This window comes from Salmo salar, chromosome 13, assembly GCF_965601325.2.
Source record: "Salmo salar chromosome 13, fSalSal1, whole genome shotgun sequence".
NCBI lineage: Eukaryota > Metazoa > Chordata > Actinopteri > Salmoniformes > Salmonidae > Salmo > Salmo salar.
In genome coordinates, this window is record NC_138303.1 from 83,000,214 (window position 1) to 83,026,963 (window position 26,750).

Genomic DNA, 26,750 nt, shown 5'->3' on the forward strand with positions numbered 1-26,750 from the left:
CAAAACTAAACCAATGCTGCCCTCAGGCAGTATATCAGGCCAACCAATTCTTCTGAGACAAAGAGCCAGTTTGGAATTTAGCTATGTAATACAAAAGCATGTAGCCAAGTGATATGCTTTTTCATGTTGAGGGTGGAGATGTGGTGTGGGTGAGTGGGGTTACTTCTTTTGTAGTCAGACCAATGTTGGCTCTATGTAAATTGTTCATTTGTCTAAACATCAACAGAACATGTGTCTTATGCATAGCCTTTTCACTCTAGCAGTGCTGAGGCATAGCCAATGTAATGTGACCTAATTTCTAACATGATGTCACAAATCCCTTGGCACCAAACACTGGGCTACTGTGGCATGTTGAGGGATTTCCTAAACTTTATTGCTGTTCAGCAGAAACACTCCATGTTTTAGAGTGCCTGAATAGATTTTTCGACAGGGAATAATCAGATCACTGCATGCATGTCCACAATGACATATTGTTCATTTTGGGGAGAAGTGAGTCAGTTAGACACCAGGGGATAATTTAACAATTTGGCATGGCTAGGCAGACCAGGCAGGGGGGCTTGAATGGACACATCCCCCATCCTGCATCCCACACTATCAGTCTCTCAAATCAGACAGACACAGCCACAGACGTGGCACAAAGAAGGGGGAGGAGGAGGAAGAAGAAAAAAATTGTAAAATCTTCACAACTTGCAAGCAACATTTACGAATCATAACAATTATAATACCAAAGTACTTTCTACCCCCTAACAATTATTATTCTTCGGTCTCATGGAATTTTAAATGACCTACTTAGAAAACTTCCCTGCAACTCTGTTCGCAGTAGGTAACCCAAACAGATGGCACTATTATTCATTTTATGTTGTTTGCCATCTGCGTCTGACTTTAATGTACCCAGCCCGCTATACACTCGTGTCCACCAGGGACCAGCTCATATATAAAGCATCATCCATTCAGGCTGCAAAGGCGTCAATTTCCTCCTTAACTTGATTTAATGGCACACACAAAAACTAGGAAAATATGTGTACTGTCTTAATAATAAAACACAATTTCCCACCACTATTTTCAGATTTTCTCACAATTTACAGATGTTGCACACTGTGTTCAGTCCAGCAGTCTGTTGTTTACCCCTGGCTTAAAGCGGTGTGCAACATCTAGAAGTTGTCAGAAAATCAGAAAATGGAAGTGGAAAATGTTGTTTTATTAAGACAGTACACATATTTTCCCCGTTTTTTTAGGCAGGAGGGCCATTAATACAAAATAATGCTGCTCTATGATGCATGGTCTGAAACTGTGTACAGTATAATACAGTAGCAATATTTGAGAATACAGAACTATGAAATTTATAGAAACTCTGCCAGATGTCTGTCTGCAGTGTGAATGAGCTTTCAGTGTGTCTCAGGCTTTAGGACCTGGAGGGGGAAAGTCCCGCTCACATAGCTGCTCAACAAATACTGTGGGAGGGCCCAGTGCAGCTCACTGTGCATTGAAAATCACTGTACATCATTAACATTTTCCATTCCCCAACTTCCAGAATATTTCCCCCACGGTTTGTAGACCAGCTGAAGGATCATGTGGAAGCTGAGAGAGAAATTAGAGGAAAACTGCTGAAAGAGCCTGGTAGGTTAAAGGGGGATGCGATGGGGGGGGGGGGGCTGGACTTGTGTTAACTGCAGGAAAACCTCTGCCCAGGAATGTGAAAAGTCCCTCCATTTTGGGCTTATAAAATTATTTTTGCGAATTTAGTTCTGTATTACAATACAGCTTCATGTGATTGAGCCAGTTGAAAGGAAAACGTTGCCAGGCTAAACCATACTTCTTCCTCCCAACTTCACTGTTCACACTTAATGAATGGGTCACATAACAGTGAAAATGCTATAATGATCAAATAAAAGTGATGGCCAATTAACAGTGGCAATGCTGCTTTGAATTGTGTCATGTCTGAGGAAGCCAAACTTATTAGTAGCGGTCCCACCCAGCAACAGACTATTGTGCTCTGATTTGAGTCACAGTTGCCTCTGCCAGGGGGCATCTCACTTTACTTGGTCAATTGAACACATGCTGCGTGGTGGTAGAAAGTGTAGAGAAAGTATCAGATAGATTATCAGAAGAAATGAGCTGTGTAATTTATAAACATATGTTCAGACAGATATTAATGACGATGCACGGAACTGTAAACCAGCATATTCCTCCTCCTCTAAACTTTCTCTCACACTGGTTTCTGTCCAATAAGATGAGACTGTCATTGCCGGTATTTGTACGTGCCAGGATGTTTCTTAGTTATAAGTTATAAGTCATAAGGGCATTGAATTACGCCCGATGTCCACGAGATGTATATGCATTTTGTTTTGCCGGATGTCTGGCCCACATTTTCCGTACTTGACACACGTGTTTCGCTTTTCTACTAGCTAAAACCTAGCTAGTTGGAGTCAGTGTGTTTACCTCCATTTGTAAAACATACAGTACACAGACAGCTGTGGACTGCTCCATTCACAATGAAGAGTTTGATGTATCTGGTGGACATGAGGCGTTAGCTTGTGCTGTGATTTGTAATTATGCATGCAGAATCAAAATAATAGGTAATGCAAATTTAGAATGTGCTGAAATAATTTGTAGTTCCAACAAAACTTCTTAAGGCATCATTGTTACAGTAAAGATCAAACTTTCTGTTTAAGACTGAAAAATGTGAAACCTCACGCCCGCTTAAGGTCACTCATTCCAGGCCTCAGAGGATGCATAGCATCCTTTTGTTTAGACTTCATGGCTTAGCCTGATCATGTTGCTACTTGTCTGCTACCGTAAGCCTCCTGCAAGGCAACAAAGAGCAGAGAGAGATAAATAAAAAGTGATTGGTCCCCCAAATGAAGCGAGAGCTTGATTTAAATTAAAAAATGTCTTCTTAAGAGAACTTGTATTCTTCATTCAGTAGCTAATGGCTCCCATTAGTTGCTGTAGAATTATTCCACTTAGAATGTTGACCACTGTTTCATCTTCCAGGCATTTTACAGCTGTAGTGTCAACGTGGCTCTTGAGTCTTGCCTTGAATGTCTACTTGGAGACTCTCTATTGGCACGGTCAACCCTGCTCTCAGATTCTCTGCCAATGAATTCAGGTCTATTATTACATTACAGACTGCATAATGAAAGCTTAGTATACCACACAGCATGTCCATTCTGCATCATCCAGGTTGAATAAAAGAGAATGTGGTATTCCTCTTGAATCTCAGCAAAGTGTTTGAGAAGTGCGTTATCTCCTTAACTCATGCTATCACTGGCAAGAGCAAGGAGAGAAGTCCCACAAGAGGTTTTCTGTATTCAAAATCCAGGACAAATGTAATTTCATTTGCCTCTAACACCTGGGATTTGAGACTGTTGCTCTGTAATCGCTATGATGCTCCATAAGGAAGTCCACTGTATAAATCTAACACATACACCTTTTCCATGTCCCCTCACAAGTCTCTACTGATTTGGTTGACACCATGTGGGTGACTAACCTGGTAGTCATGGCCCTATTGGCCACTGCAGCCTCCGCTGACACCGCCGCCTCGACAGACAAGGTCCTGAGCAACCACGCCACCCTGCTGGCTGACAACAGCGCCAGCCTGGCCTTCAGCCTCTACCAGAACATAGCCAAGGAAAAGGACCTGGAGAACATCCTCATCTCCCCGGTGGTGGTGGCCTCTTCCCTGGGCCTGGTGGCACTCGGGGGCAAGGGCTCCACCACCTCCCAGATCAAGACTGTGCTGAACGCTAACAAAGTGAAGGACGAGCAGCTGCACGCTGGCCTGGCCGAGCTCCTGGAGGAGGTCAGCAACTCCAAGGCCCGTAACGTCACCTGGAAGATCAGCAACCATCTATACAGCCCCAGCTCGGTCAACTTTGCAGATGCCTTTGTCAAGAGCAGCAAGAAGCACTACAAATATGACCACACTAAGATAAACTTCAAGAACAAGAAGAGCGCTCTGAAGTCCATCAACGATTGGGCGGCCAAATCCACCGATGGCAAGCTGCCCGAGGTAACCAAGGATGTGGAGAAGACTGATGGGGCCATGATCATCAACGCCATGTTCTTCAAACGTGAGTTCTCTCTTACAAAGGACCAGAATTTTGTAGATGCACTCTTCTCTCTTTCGCTTAGTTTTTTTACTCATTCACATATTTACAGTATAATTGTATTTTACTTTATATCTGAACAGCCCATTGGGATGAACAGTTCCATCATAAGATGGTGGACAACCGTGGCTTCCTGGTGTCTCACACTCACACTGTTGGTGTACCCATGATGCACCGCACAGGTCAGCCCTCATTATGATATCATAAAGTACCTTTGAACTGAACTGGGGTGTTCTCATTTCAAATTGAAGGAAGATGTAAAGAAATGCCCTAGAAATGTCTCTGAGTCTGTATCCATACTGACTGTACCTGCAGGTATCTATGGCTTCCACGATGACACAGTGAATAAGCTGTTCATCCTGAGCATGCCCCTGGCCCATAAGAAGTCCAGCCTGGTGTTCTTCATGCCCTACCACGTGGAGCCCCTGGAGAGGCTGGAGAAGCTACTGACCCGTAAGCAGCTGGAAGACTGGATGGGCAAGCTAAAGGAGACAGCTGTTGCTGTGTCTCTGCCCAAAGTCTGCATGGAAGTCAGCCACAACATCCAGGTACTGGAAATACCTACAGATGACACAGGTCATTGTTTAAAACAACACTTATTAATAATTTTGTTAACTGTTTATAAGATACAAGTTTGAATAACAATCATTTTGTTAACTGTTTATGAGATCCCGGTTTGAATAACAATAATTTTATTAACTGTTCATGTTAGCATACAGTTCACATCACTGATTCTCTTAGGTGGCTGAGAGTTCCTTCATGCTTCAAACTCCTTTACAGTAAAGATCTCTCTCGCTCTCTCTCTCTCACTCTCGCTCTCACAGAAACACCTTGGGGAGCTGGGTCTGACTGAGGCTGTGGATAAGACCAAGGCGGACCTGTCCAACATCTCTGGGAAGAAGGACCTGTATCTGTCCAATGTCTTCCATGCCTCTGCCATGGAGTGGGACACCGATGGGAACCCCATAGACAGAAGCATCTTCGGCACAGACAAGCTGAAGAACCCCAAGCTGTTCTACGCTGACCATCCCTTCATCTTCCTGGTGAAGGACACCAAGACCAACTCCATCCTCTTCCTCGGCAGACTGGTGCGGCCTAAGGGCAAGAAGATGAGAGATGAATTATAACACTTTGGAGTCTTATGTGAAGTGTTTTTGTATGTGTGCGTGTTATGGTGTTTGTGTGTGTGTTTATGTGTTTGTATTTTTCTATGCAAAGAGAGGAAAGGGAGAAAATGAATTTTACGTCTAATACCTCAAGAGTACATTCTCATTTGATCATCAATGTGCCAACATTTGTGCCTGTTGTTCACTATGTATGATTCAGAATTATATTTTTGTGTTGTAACTTCACCTTGACATGGTATTATCATCTAGCCTGGTTTCAAAACTGAATATCGCCCCATTTCACAAAAGAGAGTGATATTGGGTTTGGTCACCACCATGCTTGAGTATTTAAATTAAGATGAGATCACAGGATGGATACTTACATTAAGTATGATCTACCAAACTATTGCTTAAATGTAAAATAAGTGTTCCTCTGTTTTCCTCTCCTGTCTCCAGTTGGGATCGCAACTGATTGCATACTGTTTCACTTCACTTTGGATTATAGGCTATTTTTCTGTAGTAGTTGTTTATTTGAATTTCACCGAATCAACATCAACTTGCTATTGCCTGGGTATTCAGTACTCTATATTCAAGAAATAACTAATTTAACCTTTATTTAACTAGGCAAGCCAGTTAAGAAAAAGGTATTATTTTACAATGACGGCCTACCCCGGCCAAACCTAACCCGGACAACACTGGGACAATTGTGCGCCGCCCTATGGGACTCCCGATCATGGTTGGTTGTGACACAGCCCAGGATCAAACCAGGGTCTGTAGTGACAACTTTAGCACTGAAATGCAGTGCCTTCGACCACTGCACCACTTAGGAGCCCACTCATCCATTTGATAGTCATTCAAAGGTGCTGATCAAATTGCTACTTTTTGTTTTTTTGCCATGATTACCATGTCCCTTTCACCAAATGTCTAATTGTGAGTTTGTGAAAGGGTCGCGCCGCTGTCTGCTACTCTGCATGGCTTTTTACTGATCCACACTGAAGGCACTGCGCAGCACTCTATAGCTAACTTACTAGTGAAAGAAAAAAAGTATCAGGGATCAAGGTAAGACCCAGATGCAGGCTGTCGAAGTAACAATGTTTATTGTAGCAACAGGGGCAGGCGGACTCAGGGTCAGGGACAGGCAGAGTTCAGTAATCCAGAGGTGGAGCAAAGGTACAGGACGGCAGGCAGGCTCAGGGTCGGGCAGAGAGGTCAGGCAGGCGGGTACAGGGTCAGGACAGGCAAAGGTCGAAAACCAGGAGGACGAGGAAAGAGAGGCTGGGAAACGATAGGAGCTTACAGGAAAAACGCTGGTAAACTTGAACGAACAAGATGAACTGGCAACAAACAGACAGAGAAAGCAGGTATAAATACACAGGGGATAATAGGGAAGATAGGCGACACCTGGAGGGGGGTGGAGACAAGCACAAGGACAGGTGAAACAGATCAGGGTGTGACAGAAAGGCCATGTCTATGGAAGGCGTTTGACTAACTAATCAGTCTTGTCGTGTCTCCAACACTATCACGTTTTGCCACAAAAAAAAAGCTTTTTGGGAACAATGGAATGGTATGAGATATTTACAAGTTTCCTCTTTTTCCAATAAAATGGTAATACAAAAGAAAGTTGTAATGTGACTTTGTTCGATAGCGGGCTGTGGGTGACTACTAGGATGAAATGATAGCCATTGGTAGTGTGGCTAGCATTTGTGATGTCATGCAAAGTAGCCAATAGGTTTTTTCCAACTGGTTGGCTGTAAAGGAATTCTAGCTATGGGGCTTTAGAGTACACAAGGAATGATTAGTGGATTCAAATTAGTGGATTCGGCTATTTCATTGTATGCTGTAGCATTAAGATTTCCCTTCACTGTGCATGGTGATCTTAGGCTTGTGTGCAGCTGCCTGGCCATGGAAACCCATTTTATGAAGCTCCCGACAAACAGTTCTTGTTTTGATGTTGCTTCCAGAAGCAGCGTGGAACTCGGTAATGAGTGTTGCAACCGAGGACAGATGATTGTTACGCGCTATGCGCTTCAGCACTCGCGTTCTCTGAGCTTGTGTGGCATACTACTTAGCAGCTGAGCCGCTGTTACTCCTACACGTTTACACTTCACAATAACAGCACTTACAGTTCATCGGCGCAGCTCTAGCAGGGCATAAATTTTACAAACAGACTTTTTGGAAAGGTGGCATTCTATGACGGTGCCACGTTGAAAGTCACTGAGCTCTTCAGTAATGCCATTCTATTGGCAATGTTTGTCTATGGAGATTGCATGGCGGTGTGCTCGATTTTATACACCTGTCAGCAATGGGTGTGGCTGAAAAGCCAAATCCACTCATTTGAAGGGGTGTCCACATACTTTTGTATATATTATTGGACACAAGTAAGTCAGGTTCGTATCCTGCTGCTCTTGGTACGATTGTCAGTTCAGCCAATTATTGGCATTCAATGAGTTGCTCTTATACCTGGGTATTAAAGAGATTCTCAGGTACTTTTATATACTTTTTAGCCAGTAGTTCTGAAAGTAGTTCTCACGAGACAAAAGTGGTTACCAAAAATTGTGTAATGCGTCAAAAACGTATATATATATATGTGCTATATGTCATTGCTCTCTTTTTCTCTTTGCTGTGTGTGCATCTTGAAAGCTGTCACTCAAATGGTGAGGGGCTGAAGCTCATTGGATAGAAATTGAATTGCTTGGGGGCTGGCCCACGTGGGAGAAAAAGTAGGGAAAATAGCGCATCACAACTTCCAGAAAAACAGTCGCTTTAAATCTAGGGATTTCATGGCTAATTAAGTAAAGGTTATTCTGCTTATAGATTATACATGTATGAATGTTCCAGAACATTAAATATATGTTGTTACTGTAGTAATTAATTACACAGGTATAAGAGCAAGTGTTACGCAGTTGGTCAAAGCAGTAAGCCTAAATCTAAATCCATGTATTTTGTCATAGGCTACATACATGGTATGCCTATCTCTAATGAAGTGGCACTGTGGATAATTTAAGTATCTCTCACCAGCTAGTGGTTTACATTGCAGGCCTACCAATGGCCGCGCGACAGCTTCATTCACGGATCGCCCGTGACAGCCGTGTTCCTGCCATTTTCCTGACAGAGCCCAGCCGCCCTTCAACCAACGACAATACTACAGCTGCCAGTTGGATGCAAGACGCTAATTTAGCATCAAGCCAGCAGCATGCCTACTACCTGTCACCACCTACTTTTTATATTTATAGATTCTTATTATTTAAGGTACATTGGATGCCATGTCCATTTGAAAAAGGTTTGCGGAAAGGTGCTGTAAATGATTATGTGTGTGCAAAACACATCAGATAACGAGGGTCAATCGTAGTCACCTGGATCCACTGCTGACGACTAATCAAATGTTATTGTCATGTACTTGCAGGTGTCGTGTCTTTGCTATGCCGGATTAAGTGATATGACATGCTATTCTATAAAATAATTTCTCTGTAATTAATATTACCTGATTGAACTAATTATGTAAATGTATTTAACTAGAAAGTTGGGGCACCACAAAAGAATGTTTATAGAGCTGTTATCTTCCAAATAAACTCTTAAAGACCTGGTAATCTTTTACATCAATAGCAGTCAATTCTTAATCGTCACCTTATTCAGTCTCATCTGAAGTCGTAGAATTCTTGGTTATCTTCACGAACCCTGGCTAACAAGTTGAATCAGTAACACCAAATTTGGTTTAATAATTAATTTACTAAATACCTAAACAATCACACAGAATTACATACACAGGATGGGTCATACATTGATTACTAATTATGTCATAAAAGAAAACGTCCCTGGCGGACGGAACAGATATGACGGCAGGTTACACAAAGAAAGGGGGTTGGGGTTTGAATGAAAGCGCGGGAAGACTGAGGAACAAAGGATTTGGTCTCTGATCGGACTTTGTAAAGCTATGCTATCGTAAATACAGAATCTTATGCATTCTAAATAACCGCCCATTTGGAAAAGGAAAATGCAAGAAATATTTACTCTGAGCTGTGCTTCAATAGGTTGGTCGTAGATGGAAGGCCGTGTTGCCCAACAGAGATCTTCCTGTCCTCTGAAGAATGTCTGGTAGAACGGATGCGTTGTAGTACCGTCGTGTGTTTGGTAGAAGAGATAGTTTGTCCGTCCTTTCCTAGCCCACGTTTACAGCTGCTGCTGCTCACTCAACGGCTAGGAGGTATCACTTCTTTAGTGTATAAGAGTTCAAAGTTCAAACCAAGTTGCCATACTTTAAGCTCGCGCTGAAGTTGGCTTAGTTCTGTAGTTTAATATTAGCCCTTTTAACGTATGGACCGTTGTCCTCACGTCCTCGGGAAAACACATGTTAAATTTTTGTAAAGGGCTTATGTAGTAGGGAGAGAAGGGCGTGTTTCACAGTTCACAACCAATGTCTGTTCACATGGGCGGAGCCACTGAGATGAGCCTAGTTCACTTATGAAAACCAATTCTCTCATTTAGAAGCTAAAATTACATTTAATCTGTTCACAAATAGTTTCATATTTAAACATTTAAATTGCACAACAATTCCATGTGAATCTGATAACTATAATGTGTAGACTTTCCAAGATACAGTTTATGTCATCCTATCATCAGTAATAATGTCTCAGATGAAAACTGATCTGATATCATATTCTTTAAGTACCAACCCATAATTTCAACTGGTTGGATTACCGAGATATAGTTCTGTTCACCACCCATTTGATGTTAACAGACTCTCTCTATGTTAAAGCCTGTTGGGGCTAGGGGGCAGTATTTGCACGGCCGGATAAAAAATGTACCGATTTAAACTGGTTGCTACTCTTGCCGAGAAACGAGAATGTGCATATAATTAGTAGATTTGGATAGAAAACACTCTAAAGTTTCTAAAACTGTTTGAATGGTGTCTGTGAGTATAACAGAACTCATATGGCAGGCCAAAACCTGAGAAGATTCCATGCAGTAAGTGCCCTGTCTGACAATTTATTGTCCTTCTTTAGCCTCTCTATCGAAAATACAGCATCTGTGCTGTAACGTGACATTTTGTAAGGCTTCCATTGGCTCTCAGAAGGCGCCAGAAAGTGTAATGAGATGTCTGCAGTCTCTGGGCTAAGTACAGCAGCTCTGTTTGTTACTGGTCAGGCTGAGGACAGTGACACTGTAGATGCGTGTGCATGTGAATTCTCCATTTTGTTCTTTCAGTCTTTGAATGAATACAACTTCGCCCGGTTGGAATATTATCGCTATTTTACGAGAAAAATTGCATAAAAATGTATTTTAAACAGCTGCTGCACGGGAGCTTGGTCTGGAGCAATGACTTTCTTGGTAGGCTACTGTTTACTGCTAATATTTTATTTTTTGTTACAAGCCGTGTTTCGTTAAAGGCTATTTATTTTTGTTACAAGCCGTGTTTCGTTAAAGCCTATTTATTTTTGTTACAAGCCGTGTTTCGTTAAAGCCTATTTATTTTGTTACAAGCCGTGTTTTGTTAAAGCCTGTGTAAAGTTCATTTCTTTCAATGTACCGGTAGGCACCTGCGGCTTATAGACATGTGCGGCTTATTTATGTTCAAAATAATATATATTTTTTTAATTCAGTGGGTGCGGCTTATATTCAGGTGCGCTTAGTAGTCTGGAAATTACGGTAGTCAAAGACTCAGCTTCTGCAAAAGGTCTGTACAGTTTATTCAGAGAACGTTCTGAAGTCCATAATACAAAGACATCCATTTTATAATTCACTCCCTACTTACGCACATACATACAGACGAACAGTATGTATCCTACGCACATACATACACACGAACAGTGGGTGAGTTGTATCCACTGTTTATTACCACCAAGCCGGAAGTTCCATTCCCCCGAGATTAGAGGAACCTTGAAAATACTCCATGTCCTATAGTAAGTTTCTCAGAGTTCTAACCAGGTCGGGTCACACACAGTTTAATAGTTCTCCGTATTTTCTTAGACACACACACACACACACACACACACACACACACACACACACACACACACACACACACACACACACACACACACACACACACACACACACACACACACATTTCTATCCCTCACCTGTCTCTACCAAACCTTATTGGACTTATGTTTAGTACTTTGATCATTCATTACATATGCTACATAAACTAGTAATCACTAATAGTTACGTTTCAGGGTGGAATCCTTTAATCATTACCTTTAAGCATGTCACGTCCTGACCAGTAAAAGAGGTTGTTTGTTATATTAGTTTGGTCAGGGCGTGGCAGGGGGTGTTTGTTTAGAGTGTTTCGGGGTTTGTTGGGCTGTGTTCTTGTTAGTCTATTTCTATGTTAGTTCTAGTATGTCTATTTCTATGTGGTGTTTATTGAGTTGACCTTCAATTGGAAGCAGCTGCTCCTCGTTGCTTCTAATTGAAGGTCCTATTTAAGAGGGGTGTTTTTTCTATGGGATTTGTGGGTAGTTATTTCCTGTTTTGTGTTCGTGCACCTGACGGGACTGTTTAGTGTCGTTTGTTGTTTTTGTATACGTGTTTCTTTTGTTTTCCTTCTTTAATAAAATAAGAAGATGAGTTTACACGTTCCCGCTGCGTTTTGGTCCAATCCCTACAACACCTGTGACAAAGCATATAATTCCCTTATCAATTTGCTAGCTAAGTAAGTGAAACTGAAAGTGAAAAAAATCACACTCTCTCTATTTCTCTCTTGCTTCTCCTTCAGTTAGGAAGAAATGTCTCTCTCTTTGAGTCAACTACTCACCACATGTTATGCACTGCAGTGCTAGCTAGCTGTAGTTTATGCTTTCAGTACTTGATTAATTATCTGATCCTTTGGGTGGACAACATGTCAGTTTATGCTGCAAGGTTGGAGGACGTCCTCGGGAAGTTGTCATAATTACTGTCTAAGTCTATGGAAGAGGGTGAGAACCATGAGCATCCTAGGTTTTGTATTGAAGTCAATGTACCCAGTGAAGGACAGAAGCTAGCTGTCCTCCGGCTACACCATGGTGCTACCCTACAGAGAGGCTGTTGATGCTACTGCAGACTTTTTTTTTGCAAAATAGTGTGTTTTAATTAATTATTTGGTGACATGATTATATTTAGTATAGTTTTATCTAAAAAGGATAACCTTTAAATGTTTTACAATTGTATTTGTATGAAATTCACTGAGGAGGATGGTCCTCCCCTTCCTCCTCTGTGGCGCCTCCACTGTTTGGGATGTTCTGGATCAACGTGTACGACAGTGTGTTCCAGTTCCCGCCAATATCCAGCAACTTTGCACAGCCATTGAAGAGGAATGGGACAACATTCCACAGGCCACAATCAACAGCCTAATCAACTCTATATGAAGGAGGCAAATGAAGCATGAGGCAAATGGTGGTCACACCAGATAATGACTGGTTTTCTGATTCACACCCCTACCTTTTTAAAGGTATCTGTGACGAACAGATAAATATCTGTTATATATGCATATCATGGAATTTTGGGGTGGCAGGTAGCCTAGTGGTTAGAGTGTTGGGCCAGTAACCAAAATGTTGCTGGATCAAATCCCTTTGCTGACAAGGTAAAAATCAGTCGTTCTGCCGCTGAACAAGGCAGTTAACCCACTGTTCCCCGGTAGGCCGTCATCGGAAATATGAATTTGTTCTTAACTGACTTGCCTAGTTAAATAAAGGTTAAAAAATAAAAATATCTGTATTCCCAGTCATGTGAAATCCGTAGATTAGGGCCTAGTTAATTTATTTCAATTCACTGATTTCCTTATATGAACTTTAACTCAGTAAAATCTTTGAAATTGTTGCATGTTGTGTTTATATTTTTGTTAAGTGTAGGTTTGCTTTTCTGTATTAATCCATTGAGTTTGGTAATTACATATTTGAAACGGTCCTTTAATTGATTCTCCAATATAGGATAAATCCCGTTATTGCAAATGTGATGTAAGTAGTTTGGAGGACTGCATTTTCAAAATGGTACAGTAAAAATGCTTCTAATACATAACATAGATAGTGGAGTAGTTGTACTACATTAATCCATTGAATTTGCTGAAAAAGTATTTTAAACAGTCCTTTAATTGAGTCTTTAATATGGGACAAATTCCATTATCACATTATGTGATGTTTGGAGGGGTGGAGAGGGGTAGAGAAGCTAAATGTATCTCACCGGAGAAAGGATCCGATCGAGCGAAACAGCGCCCGTCTGTCTCTCTATGTGTAGGCATCCATCTGATGCTGTCTGGTCCAAACGTGTATGACATTGTTACCGCCCGTAGCATGGAATGCAAGGAAAGCCAGCGAGCATTTGGCCTCCCTTGAGAAAAAAAATATAGAAAATGATAGCCAATCAGTGTTAAGCTAAACTGAGTGAGCTCAACTGTGAATGGCCCTGGCGGACCAAAAAAAAGTTTCAAGGGAAGCCAGCTTGGATTTGACGTCTCTCCTATCAAATTGCATTGAGAGCAAACATCATTGACAGAAACAACTTGAACTGTTGCATCTCGTTGTGTTGTTGTTCTCCGGTGGCTAGCTAGCTAGCTAAAATTATCCCTTTACTGAATTAGCCATGGACAGAGATAGGGATTTGGACTTAATTCTCCGTACTGGCCAATGATTATAACTGCGATTCTGATCCAACCATTAATAAATACATTGTTGTGCCCCTGGCCTAGAGGATGGAAGTTCAATATGTAGCTAGATGTAGAAGGCTAATGTTAACTAGCTAACGTTGCCTATGAATGGAAGTTAGGCTAGCAAGCAAGCATTTTAGCCAGGTAGCCTAGAACAACAAAAAAATGTAAGCGTGTATTGTATGACAGAGTGATAGACCGTTTCATCAACATGAAAGAGAGGAGGATGGCATTAGGGTGAGTCGGGTGAGTCAACATGTGATTTTCTACTTGCACAAATGCACACGCACGCACACACACACTAAATTGTTTTTGGTATCTTTTTGTTGCCACTGTATTAAACTAAGCATAGGTGATTTGATGATGTTGAAAGGATGCTGGAATAGTAGAGGCAGCTCCTGGTGTCTTAGGCCTTAGGTTCCTTAATACACAAATAAACAATACAATTTAAGACGGAGAATCGTTATTGTCTTTACCGGAGATAAACAAAAAGAACGTGCTCTCTCGGCCATGCGCTTGGAAACACTACAGCCAAAGTGAGAGCCACTATAAAAACTACAACTTCTCCCTCATTTTTACAAAAACCAGCCTAAAACTCTTTCTAAAGACTGTTGACATCTAGTGGAAGCCCTAGGAACTGTAATCGGGGACGATTTTGCCCTATTATAAAAGTGCCAGGCATTGAAATCAGTGGTATGCTGGTAATTCTTTTTTTTTTGTTGATGGTTTGTCCTCTGGGTTTCGCCTGCCATTTCAGTTCTGTTATACTCGCAGACATTATTTTTAGTTTCAGAAACTTTATAGTGTTTTCAATCCAAATCTACCAATTACATGCATACCCTAGCATCTGGGCCTGAGTAGCAGGCAGTTTACTTTGGGCACGCTTTTCATCCAGACGTCAAAATACCGCCCCCTATCCCAAAGAAGTTTTAAGAAGGTAGAGCAGCGCTTTATTATGGACAGACTTCTCCCCATCTTAGCTGCTGTTGTATCAATATGTTTTGACCATGACAGTTTACAATCCAGGGTTCCATCCAAGTTGTCAGACCCCGGTGGCTCGTGATTGTTGTTAGACAACAACAATAACAATACACACTCACTTTACGCCATTCTAAATTACAATTCTTGTATTTCATAATTTGGTCAGATATATTTGGATGTGTAGTGTCAGCGTTAGTTGCTGGCATGTCATGCCTATGTTTGCTAATCTTGCCAATGAAAAAATAATTAAAGTAGTTGGCAATATCAGCGGGTTATGGGATGAATGAGCCATCTTATTCAATGAATGATGGAGCTGAGTTTGCCTTTTTTCCCAAATTTAATTGAAGGTGCTCCAAAGCTTTTTACTATCATTCTTTATGTCATTTATCTTGGTTTCATAGTGTAGTTTCTTCTTTTTTAAATTCAGATTAGTCACATCATTTCTCAATTTGCAGTACGTTTGCCAATCGGTTGTGCAGGTGGACCTATTTGCCATTTCTTTTGCCTCATCCCTCTCAACCAAACAATTCTTCAATTTCTTATCAATCTACGGGGATTACATTTTTTTTTACAGTAATTTTCTTAATGGGTGCATGCTTATTAGTGACTGGGATAAGCAATTTCATAAATATGTCAAGTGCAACATCTGTTTGCTCCTCATTACACACCACGGACCAACAAATACTCTTTACATCAACAACATAGGAATCACTACAAAACTTATTGTATGACCTCTTATACACTATATTAGGCCCAGCTTTTGGAATTTTGGTTTTCCTAGATATGGCTACTATATTGGGATCACTACATCAGATGGATCTGGATACTACTTTCAAGCACATTTCGGCAGCATTAGTAAAGATGTGATCAATAAATGTCGATGATTTCATTCCTGTGCTGTTTGTAACTACCCTGATACATTGACTGATAACCTGAACCAGGTTGCAGGCACTGGTTACAGTTTGAAGCTTTTTCTTGATTGAGAAGCTTGATGAAAGCCAGTCAATATTTAAATCACCTTGAAAATATACCTCTCTGTTGATATCACATATATTATCAAGCATTTCACACGTTATCCAGATACTGACTGTTAGCACTTGGTGGTCTATAGCAGCTTCCCACAATTATAAGGGCACAGGGCGAGACCCAGATACAGACACGGGAGACAGATGGTTTGTGTCTCTGATATTTATTAGTATCCAAGGGGCAGGCAAGAGAATGGTCGTGAACAGGCAAAAAGTTCATAACAAGATCAGAGTCCAGGAGGTACAGGGTGGCAGGCAGGCTCGAGGTCAGGGCAGGTAGAATAGTCAGGCAGGCAGGTACAGAGTCAGGGCAGGAAAGAGTCAAAACTGGGAGGACTAGAAAAATAGAGATAAGAAAAAGCAGGAGCACGGGGAAAAACAAGCTGGTTGACTTGACAAGACAAGACGAACTGGCACAGAGAGACAGGAAACACAGGGATAAATACACCGGGGAAAATAAGCGACACCAGTAGAGGGTGGAGACAATCACAAGGATAGGTGAAACAGATCAGGGCATGACAACAATGATGGGCTTTAGGAGAGGCAATTGAACCTGTAGCCATATTACTTCGACAGTATTTAACATGAGATTCTCTCTAATCTTTACAGCAATGTGGTTCTGAATGTAAACAGCAACACCTCCACCACTGGCATTTCTGTCTTTTTTGGAAATGTTATAGCCTCTACCACTGTATCATCAAAGGTATTGTCTAAGTGAGTTTCAGAGAATATGAATGTCATCTTTTACTAACAAGTTATTAATTTCATGAACCGTGTTTCTTAAGCTACATATGTTAACGTGGGTCATTTTTAGCACTTTTCTGTGATGTTTGCTTGTTTTCATTGCTTTACTGGGAAGCTTAGCAGAAGTAGATACTCTCATGTTATTTATGTTAGTGCAGGATGAGCTGCACACAGTGGACTTCATACTAGGTTTCATCACCTCAGTGTTAACAGCATAAATCTGGTTAATTGGCACATGATTGCTGCATGCAATAGCTATAGGATCAGTAGAGGCATTCGGGGCAGTTGGAGGGACATAAATTAGGTTACTTACATTGTGTCTACCAATGCCCCTGGTATAATGTGTCTACCAATGCCCCTGTTATAAGCATTATGATGACTCAGTGACACAATGGTAGGCATTAACTGAGCTGGGCTTTGGTCATTGATAAGACATTGTCTCAACACAGCCTTATAATGTTGTGACAGGATCCAGGAACCCAAATGATTTGGGTGGATTCCATCCTCCTAATAAAACGTGTTTTGTTTCCAAAAAGCATCAAAATTGTCAACAAAGGTTACACCCTTTGAGCTGCAATAATCACATAGCCAGTTGTGAAGAATTACACGATTCAGAGAGGGAACAGGGCCAGATATGATGAGTCTTTAATTAGTGTATAGCAGAGAGTCAATCAGCTCTTTGAAATCCAGTTTCAACTGTTCAGAGCTTCCCTTCATAATGTCCACATGGACTATGATAGAATCAATGCTGGTGTATTACATTCAGGAGCAGCTTAGTAATGTAATTTACTCAAGCTCCAGGATAGGACATTTTTTTTGGAACCAGGAACAGTCACATTTATTACCATGGAGCTGCCCAACATCACGGCTGGCGAGAAGGATGAGGAAATCCACCCACTCCCATGCTTCACAGGATGGTGGAGGTCTCCAACAGATGGAGAAAGCCCGCTCGATTCAGAGCAGGGACAGAAGTTTGCCAATGTCGACTTCGAAATCGTAGGGGAAGGAGTAGGAGTAGGCACAGCGGCCACAGACACCGGTACCCCCAGCGACGAAGGTGCAGGAAGATCAGGCTCTAGGACAGCGAAACTAGTCGTTGTTTGTATCCACTCCGGGCCTCTCGTTGGGAGTGTAGACTGCTTTGCAGTAGGCTGCTGTCTTCGGCTTCCACGGCTTGTGACATGTAACCATTGTTGATTGCCATGCTCCTCTTGCTGTGCTCTTTTGATTCTGCTATCAGATGGGGGAGGAGAGGCAGGAGATGGCCCCCCGGGTGAACGAACTCCAGGCAACACCGGCCAGTCGGATAACAACAAATGACAAGACGGAGATGCATCCAACATGCGCAAACACCGTCCAGCCACCGGCATACAAAAGGTAAATGTTCTACTCTGCGTTTTCCCCAGCTTCTTACGTAGGCTGGCTACCTGTGTGATGAAGGAAGCCACCTCAAGCCTAAGATCCTCGGCATGCAAACAATTTGCTGCATTGGAACTCTGAGTGATCCAGTTTGCCCTGAAACAAAGCGTAGTAGATACGGGGCTGGAACCGTTCATTTACTTCTCCAGACAAAGAGGGTTCCATTGGAAAACTAATCTGGGACTAACTTCGTTAGCTTGATGGCTAACATTAGCAGCTTAGCGGCTCTTTCAAGCAACTGCGCTGCGGAATCCATGCAAAAACAAGTTTGGTATTTACATTTAACAAATTGGTTATGTTTTAGTTAAAATAACAAATCGAGTGTTTCCAGCATGCAGTGTTCAGCTGCGCACTCGGATGATGTATGATTAGGACTGTTCCAGGTTGAAAAGTTGGGATGGTGCCAGATTTCCTCCAGATGTGACGCTTGGTATTCAGGCCAAATAGCTCAATCTTGGTTTCATCAGATCAGAGAATCTTGTTTCTCATGTTCTGAGTCCTTTAGGTGCCTTTTGACAAACTCCAAGTGGCCTGTCATGTGCCTTTTACTGAGGAATGGCTTCTGTCTGGCCACTCACAGAGGAACTCTGGAGCTCTGTCAGAGTGACCATCGAGTTCTTGGTTACCTCCATGACCAAGGCCCTTCTCCTCCGATTGCTCAGTTTGGCTGGGCGGCCAAATCTAGGAAGAGTCTTGGTGGTTCCAAACTTCTTCCATTTAAGAATGATGGAGGCCACTGTATTCTTGTAGACCTTCAATGCTGCAGAAATATTTTGGTACCCTTCCCCAGATCTTTGACTTGACACAATCTTGTCTCAGATCTCTACGGAAAATAGTTTTGACATCATGGCTTGGTTTTTGCTCTGACATGCACTGTCAACTGTGGGACCTTATATAGACAGGTGTGTGCCTTTCCAAATCATGTCCAATCAGTTGAATTTACCACAGGTGGACTCCATTCAAGTTGTAGAAAGATCTCAAGGATAATCAATGGAAACAGGATGCACCTGAGCTCAATATCGAGTCTCATAGCAAATGGTCTGAATATTTATGTAAATAAGGTGTTTCTGTTTTTATTTTTAATACATTTGCAAAAATAAAAAAATAAACTGTTTCACTTTGTCATTATGGGGTAGTGTGTGTAGATTGATGAAGATTTCTTTTATTTTTTTAATCCATTTTAGAATAAGGCTGTAACGTAACAAAATATGGAAAAAGGGAAGGGGTCTGAATACTTTCCAAATGCACTGTATTTGAAAAGGTCCTTTAATTGAGTCTCCAACATGGGATAAATGCCATTATAAACCGGGTAGTTTGGGTCCTGGATGCTGATTGGCTGAAAGCCGTGGTATATCAGAGAATACACCACGGGAATTATGTAAAAATACTTGTTTACTGTTCTCTTCATGTTGGTAATCAGTTCATAATAGCAATAAGGCACCTCGGGGGTTTGTGTTATATGGCCAATATACTGTACCATGGCTAAGGGCTGTATTCGGGCACTTCACTTCACGTCGTGCCTAAAAACAGGCCTTAACCAGGGTGTATTAGCCATATACCACACCCCCTCGGGTCTTATTGCTTATTTATTAAGTATGCGATGTATGTGTATTTTCTAAATGATACATATTTGAAACAGTATGTTAAACTTTCATTGAGTCTCCAATATGGGATATATATTATTTGGAATATGAGATTAAACTAACCCAGTAATTACTTGTATTGGCAATCTATTTGAATTAGCTGTTCAAATAAAATCATGACCATCCAAATCTTATACATTATCATATTTGACAATAGGTTATGATCATTTAAAAAAAACAATCATAGCTTTATTAATCAGAAAATGATTTTGATCAAATTTGTGCCTTCATAAAGTGCTGTTTCTTTGCTTCGAGACCGTATTTCTGACCTATTTCAAGAGACCCAAACGCAATCCTAGTTCTGTGGAATCTCAATCACTGAACAGGATCTAACCGAACTACTGCCTGGGAGGCATGTGCTTCCGCGTGTGATGCATGTTGTTACCGAAACCGAAACAAAAAAAGTGTGAATAAAGTCAGTATAATTTGCCTCAATTATTTAAATGAAGTTACTGGGTATAAACATATCACTTCATCGTCACACAATTCACTGGCGACACTAAATCTGAAGAGGTTCAGAGATCGGATCGTCTTCCCTGTCAAGCATAGGCTATTCCTCGTGATACCATAATGTTCAGTGCATGGGCGCATTCATATTCTACAGCGCGGATGGCTTGACGGAGGATTCTTGTTTGCTTGACCGCAGTGGATTTTGCATCGTGAGCCATGGTACGAGCATTTCCCCAAAAGTAATCTGAGAAGACCGAGGTTAGAATTTGGTTAAAATGGGCAGTACACGTCTGCTTGCGTGAAAGTCGTTACATGGAATGTACTGGTGAATAGTTATACGGCAGATGGGGGAAGCAGACAAAGAGAAAAAATGTAAACGACAGTCTGTTTTAACATAATACTGTCTCTTGCCATCGCAAAGGGATCTATCTAAAGATATCGACTGAAGAAGTGCCACAAACGTGGTACAATTCTTCAAGAAAGGTGAGCACTTTACATTGCATTCAAATCACCCATAGAATGTGTCCTGAACTTTTCAAAAGACAGTCAACATTACTTTTTTCTCAGGCTATTATGTCTGGAGGAAAGTACAATTGTTGTTGACTTTTGAAACATTGTAACGGATCACAACGATAACATTGCTGTCTATGTGATTCCTGGAGGACTAAACTTGGTGAAGGAAGATTCTGATGAAGTTCCTCAAACTTCCTTCCCCATGGAGTGGAGTTTAGTCTGCTATGTGATTCTCTGTTGTAGTATAGGCTAATGATCTGAAAATGAGAGATTCCAAAGCATACATGGCTTACATAAGTCCAATCATGCAATAAAGATTTTAGATTTGTTTCGAATCAAGTAAATACTTTTATTCAGAATCACCAAACTTCCCTTTTATTTGATGACCAAAAAGTAACGTCCATCTGTCAAGCTAATAATACAATGGCCTTTACACACCTTTTGCTCCTTAAAGAAAGGATAAAGGATGTAGTGTTAGTAAGTGATGCTTTGAACAGTGAAAGCAAACGGGGGGTGGTGAGAGAATGGTAGAGCAGAGAAAGGAAAGGGATGCCGTAATTGTAGATGTGATAATTGTAGATGAGGTGATAATAACGGGTCTCCTCTATTTTGGTGAATTGTTGGCCAACTCCACACCCATCTATAGAGGCTGTGAGAGGAGAAATGTTGTCAGGACAGGAAATACACGCAGTATATGCACTCAGTTTCAAATAAGTCTGTTCATAAAAAAAAATCAAAGACAGTGGTGTAAAGTACTTAAGTTAAAATAATTGAAAGTACTAATTAAGTAGTTTTTGGGGGTATCTGTACTCTACTTTACTATTCATATTTTTGAAAACTTTTACTTCACTACATTCCTAAAGAAAATGATGTACTTTTTACTCTATACAGTTTCCCTGACACCCAAAAGTACTCGTTACATTTTGAATGCTTAGCAGGACAGGAAAATTGTCTAATTCACACACTGATTAAGAGAACATTCCCTGGTCATCCCTACTGCCTCTGAACTGGCGGACTCACTAAACACATGCTTCGTTTGTAAATTATGTCTGAGTGTTGGAGCGTGCCTCTAGCTATCCGTAAATAAAAAAAGAAAATGGTGCCGTCTGGTTTGCTTAATATAAGGAATTTGAGTAGGATGCTCAAGTAGGATTTTCTGCGTGACTTTTACTTGAGTCATTTTCTAATAAGGTACCTTTACTTTTACTGTTCTGTTGATCTAATATGGAACCTAATAATACTCAAAATAGTTGTATTGCCAATGCAAAATACTAGGTGAATTTAGATAGAGCTCATTCAAGTTCCAGAGTTCAGATAGGGTGAGCTGTGCTTTGTACTGCACACCTGGAGTTCAATGCGCCCCCCTTGGCAGGTATTTTACCATAACCCCATTGTCCGGGCACACACACACAAACACACTGCACAACTGATCCCTCCCCGGAGCAGAGGTGGGGACAGGTGTGACCCCTCCGGTTGACATGACACATCTGAGCAGTGTGATTTACTATAGAGCACAGGGCCACAAGAATGTTCTGTGAATACTGAATAAACTCGTAGGCCTAGGATTCATCCGCAACATGTCCAATGTGCAAATGTAGCTTCTGAGAGAAAAGGAAGATGGTTGTTATAGTATTTGAGATGGTGTGCTGTAGCAGTTTATTGTACTTAAAGAGCGACTGCCCCTAAAAAGCAAATAATCCCTTTGAAAATGGCCTATGTGGCATCGATATGAGTCAGAAACATTTATTCTAGTGTCAAAATTGACAACAAAGTGTAAATAGGATAATTTGGGTCATAAAGTCAGTCTTGTCTAAAGCAGTGTTTGGAACCTCAGTGAATAAATGAAGGTTGGGTTTGGATTACAATTATATAAACAAATCATGGCCCCTTTTGCCAAGCTCCACGTGCAAATCGCCCCTCCGCCCACTCCGCTTCCCTTCATTGAATGGGGCTCCGTTGTTTCATCGCCCCCAACGCGTTCAAAGGACGGCAGACTGAAAATCCTCATACGGATTGACCATGCCTGGTGAGTATAACCAGAGATACTGGAATATAATGACATCTCTGGTATAACTTAGCTAGCTAACGACGTTAGATAACGCTATTGCTGGTTATGTAGCTAGCTGCAGTTGTTCAAGAGATGTCCAGTTTGCAGTCGAACATGCATCATAGAGAAGGTCAGCTAGGGGACCCTCAGACTCACGCAGACATCCCTCACTGTGACCCTTCCTATAAATGGAACAGGGAGAACGCTTGAATTAGGTTGGTGACATTTGACCTGGTCAAAGGTCAAAACAGTTTCGAGGATTGTCCCAAATCACCCTCATAACCTAGCCTGGTGGAACCAGCCTGATCGCTGCATTTACCATTCTATTTCACTTCACAGATCATGATATCTAAAGTGAAATAGAAAGGTGAATGCATCGATAAGGTTGGTTCCACCATACTAATCATAATCAACATTGATAATCTAATCAGTGTCTGTGTGTAACTGACCAATATCTTTGATGCGGGGCCAGGAGCTGATCTATGCTGCCATGCCCATCAATGTGGGACTGAAGGTGATTACTAATAATACAGTACAGCAGAAATGTCCAGTATTTGCAACACCCTTTTCATTCCATACGTCACTGATGAACTTTGCCTCAACTCTGCCTAGCTCTACAGATGGAGAGGACTGTAGATGCGTTTGCCAGTCGCCAGCCTCGGTCGTTTGATGGGGAGACCATAATTGAGTAGGTATTATCTGACCTGTTCAAACTTTAACATAGTACCAGTTTGTGTGTCAGATATTACCTATCCTAACTGTAATTGGTAATAAAACAGTGACTATGTGTTCACAGAAACATATATGGAGCCAGCACATACACTTGCAAGATTATGTGATGAAGTCGAGACTGACAGACGGGCTTGACACTGATGTCTCTAAATGGAGAGACCTGGCACTCTGCATTAAAATGTTACTAGACACAACTTTCACTTGTATTGTCTTATTATTATTGAATTGAATGGTATCAGTCAATATGGGGAGGGAGAAACCCTGTGTATTCTGCACCAGGATCAGGGAAGGAACTCCTGTTATATACGATACACCACACAGGGAGGTATGACCACTCTGACATGTTAGACAAGGTAGCCTCATTACCACCTCACAAAATGCAGATAGGCACAGTATCTGCAATGGCTGGGTATGACAATGAAAGGTGAGAGGTGCACCTTGTTATATTAGCAGAACATCTCTGGTATAACAACTGCAGCTACCTGCTTCAATGGTATTTTGTAAAGGGTTGTTTATTATACATGGACCTGTTACTACATTTAAAAAATGATCGAAACACTAAGTTTAGAATATCTACATAAATTCAGCAATTGCATTCTTCTCCTATTGCTCTGTAGGCTACTGACCTATTCAAAGCTTCCTCCGGCATATCACCATACATCGGCATGTATATTATTGAACTCAACCTGCAGGAGGTTTGTTTGTGGGGATTGAGTGGGGTGAAACAGCTGCTGGAAAGGTTCTGACAGATGGGTGTGTCTTGGTGGTGTGAAGGACACACCCAAGAAACACACACATCAAACCAAACCCCCAAACCAACTCACGTTTGTTTGGCTTCTGTCATGGGCGCCAGCATTTCTTGAGGAGCAAGCCAAAGAACTAGGTCAAATCAGTAGGGTTTGCTTTTGTTAATTAAAGGGAAAGGGTCATTAATGATGATTTTTGACTAATATGTGTTTTTTGTTATATTAAGTGGCTCTAAATGTGGTCCCTCCATGTGAGATTATGATAGATGCATACATGGTGGATGAATGAACACCGAGACGGTTGTATGATTTACAACAGTCAAGCCAATGCTTCACCCACAGAGAAAGTTATTTACTCTGACCAAAAACCATATCGCAATTTATACTGAAAATATACAGTACTTTCCTCAGTATTTCTCATCTCCCTTGACAACAGAAATAGAAAAAGTGTTAATGTTAGTTATCTCTGTGCATTTGAGCGTATGATTGAACTTGTCCTGAGGGACATTACATTCATTCTAAGAGGGAAAAAGTTCTTATTTGAAGACGTTAATAATGTAGGTCTTCTAAATAACCAAATTCTTGAATAGGAATGTAATGAATGCATGAAATGAAAACATAATTTAATCAAACATGTTGCATCTTCCTCAGGATTTGCTATGTCCAGTTTCTTGGGTGTGAGTGTTTGGTTCTTGCTCGTCCTTCACTATGTGGCTGCAGTGATGGACTGCCACCCGGGTTGTCGCTGTGAAGTCGAGAGCTTCGGCCTGTTCGACAGCTTCAGCCTGACCAGGGTCGACTGTAGTGGGGTGGGCCGTGGTCATGGCCTGGTGGTCCCCATCTCCATCCCCCTGGACACCTCCTCCCTGGACCTGTCCTCCAGCGCCATCCACACCATCGCTGACTCCATGCTCTCTGGGCCGGGCTACACCACGCTGGCCAGCCTGGACCTCAGCAACAACCTCCTCTCCAGGCTTAACAGCAGCATCTTCTCCAGGCTGCGCTACCTGGAGACCTTGGACCTGAGCCACAACACCCTGGAGGAGCTGGCCCCCGGCTGCTTCTCTGGCTTGCCCCTGGCCGAGGTGGATCTGAGCGGCAACAGGCTCCAGGAGGTCAGCCTGGAGGTCTTTTCCAACAAGGGCCACGGTGCAGGACCTCTCAATGTGGACCTGTCAAACAACCTGCTGAACACGGTCACGACTAGGGATCCACAGGTGCTAAGCCCTCCTAACATTCAGAGCCTCAGTCTGGCAGGGAATCGTCTGAGGGCCGTGCCCAAGCTGCAGGGCCTCCCTCTGAGGTCTCTGAGCCTGGACGGCAACCCCATCCTCAGGATCGAAAGGCACAGCTTCACAGGGCTAAGGGATCTGGCTTACCTGTCTCTCAGTGGGCTGTCTGAGCTCACCTCCATCCAGCTCCAAAGTTTCAGTGAGCTGAGCAGCCTGCAGGCCCTGGACCTGTCCCACAACAGCAGGCTGAGACCACTTAACCCTGAGGTGTTTAGCGGACTGGCTGCCTTACAGGAGCTCAACCTGTCCAACTCAGGGGTGGTGTCTCTGCCCAGCAACATTCTCCACCTCCTGCCCAGCATCAAAAGCATCGTTCTCAGGGAGAAGGTAAACTGTTGGAAGACCCATAGACAGGTGCAGTTCCACAGACAGATAGGAGGACAGTCAACAAGGGGGGAGGAATTGACCTGTGATGTCATAGGAATTGTTTTATGAGTCTGCCGGCCTTAACAGGTTGGTCAAAATGGAGAAGCAGTGAGAGCCTCACAGTGAAACCAGCTTATACAGTAATCACACTATTTCAAAATTCAGTCCTCAGATTTGTGCATCATCATCAAGGGTTGCACTCATTTTCAAAATATAGCTTTTGTTCCACTGCTTCAAGGGAGTGTGCAATAAAATACCAGTGTCGAACAGTGGTCATGGGCTAATACATTTTGCTGGCAACTGAACTAACCATCTTGATAACATGACGACGCGTGACGATTTACAAGGACAAAGTCAGAAATGATTACCTGCACTTGTTTTGTAGTTTTCAATTCCTTTTCTATTTTTTAATTAATTCAACTAAATCATGACAACTCATACAGTGTTATGATGCATTAATGTCCATCAGACTAATAATGTAATAAACAGTTTTAGAGGGCCTCATTGTTAAACATTACAACAGTTTCTGCTGGCAGATAATACCTTTTGATTACTCGACAAACATTTTTTTTAATAACATTAGAAATATGTTTTTGCAACATTTTCTACAGTATTGCCTTGGACACATGTTGTGTATATGAAGTCTGTCAACTATTGTTAATGACTGAAATAGAGACATGTAATTTCAATAAAAAGGATGCAACACAATTTGTTCGACACCCTTTTCTGGTCCCACAACACAAGGTGCAGTTTATGACTGGTTCACATAATAAGGTTTGTTTCATTCTGTACAGTCAATAGCACCATGTACAAAATGTGAACGTAAGAGAGTCTTGTCACCGTTTACAGAGTTGAGGAGCGACTCACCAGCGAGCGGTTGTGTGGTCACTGAGGAGGCATATTCACATTTTAATTGCACTGTCATGTAATGTCACACAGTTCAGCTCTTCTCACTGCTGT

The 26,750-nt window shown here is 41.8% G+C and overlaps 3 protein-coding genes and 1 long non-coding RNA gene across 8 annotated transcripts in view; 3 read left to right on the forward strand and 1 right to left on the reverse strand.

Annotated features, from left to right (window-relative positions):
* The first annotated feature begins 1,433 nt into the window (after nt 1-1,433).
* Nucleotides 1,434-5,456, forward strand: LOC106567928 (serpin H1). Its single transcript, XM_014137828.3, has 5 exons — nt 1,434-1,617; nt 3,453-4,073; nt 4,193-4,291; nt 4,425-4,657; nt 4,934-5,456. Exons 2-5 carry the CDS (start codon nt 3,476-3,478, stop codon nt 5,234-5,236), a joined length of 1,233 nt encoding a protein of 410 aa, XP_013993303.1. The 5' UTR covers nt 1,434-1,617; nt 3,453-3,475; the 3' UTR covers nt 5,237-5,456.
* Nucleotides 4,785-9,568, reverse strand: LOC123726083 (uncharacterized). Its single transcript, XR_006758356.1, has 2 exons — nt 9,224-9,568; nt 4,785-5,204 (listed from the first exon to the last, which is right to left on the reverse strand). It is a non-coding gene; the product is annotated as an uncharacterized LOC123726083 (long non-coding RNA).
* Nucleotides 9,569-20,289: 10,721 nt separating this feature from the next.
* LOC106567926 (tsukushi) lies at nt 20,290-26,498 on the forward strand. 5 transcript variants are annotated; one of them, XM_014137824.3, is made up of 5 exons: nt 20,301-20,577; nt 22,506-22,633; nt 23,127-23,168; nt 23,267-23,342; nt 24,784-26,498. In XM_014137824.3, exon 5 carries the CDS (start codon nt 24,792-24,794, stop codon nt 25,857-25,859), a length of 1,068 nt encoding a protein of 355 aa, XP_013993299.1. In that variant the 5' UTR covers nt 20,301-20,577; nt 22,506-22,633; nt 23,127-23,168; nt 23,267-23,342; nt 24,784-24,791; the 3' UTR covers nt 25,860-26,498. The 5 variants fall into 5 exon arrangements, with proteins under 5 accessions (XP_013993297.1, XP_013993300.1, XP_013993299.1 ...); XM_014137823.3 differs by lacking the exon at nt 23,127-23,168; XM_014137827.3 differs by lacking the exon at nt 22,506-22,633 and having other exon boundaries at nt 20,303-20,577.
* The window catches only part of LOC106567925 (alkaline ceramidase 3), a 32,733-nt gene continuing 26,324 nt past the window's right edge, over nt 20,342-26,750 (forward strand). The window contains exon 1 of the mRNA XM_082960372.1: nt 20,342-20,577. The gene's annotated coding sequence lies outside the window, so the exon portion shown is untranslated. The remainder of the gene's footprint in view (nt 20,578-26,750) is intronic.

Coding starts and splice junctions, on each gene's coding strand:
- LOC106567928 (XM_014137828.3), top strand. CDS start 3,476: ATGTGGGTGACTAACCTGGTAGTCATGGCCCTATTGGCCACTGCAGCC. Junction 4,074..4,192: donor CAACGCCATGTTCTTCAAAC/GTGAGTTCTCTC, acceptor ATATCTGAACAG/CCCATTGGGATGAACAGTTC. Junction 4,658..4,933: donor AAGTCAGCCACAACATCCAG/GTACTGGAAATA, acceptor TCGCTCTCACAG/AAACACCTTGGGGAGCTGGG.
- LOC106567926 (XM_014137822.3), top strand. CDS start 24,792: ATGTCCAGTTTCTTGGGTGTGAGTGTTTGGTTCTTGCTCGTCCTTCAC.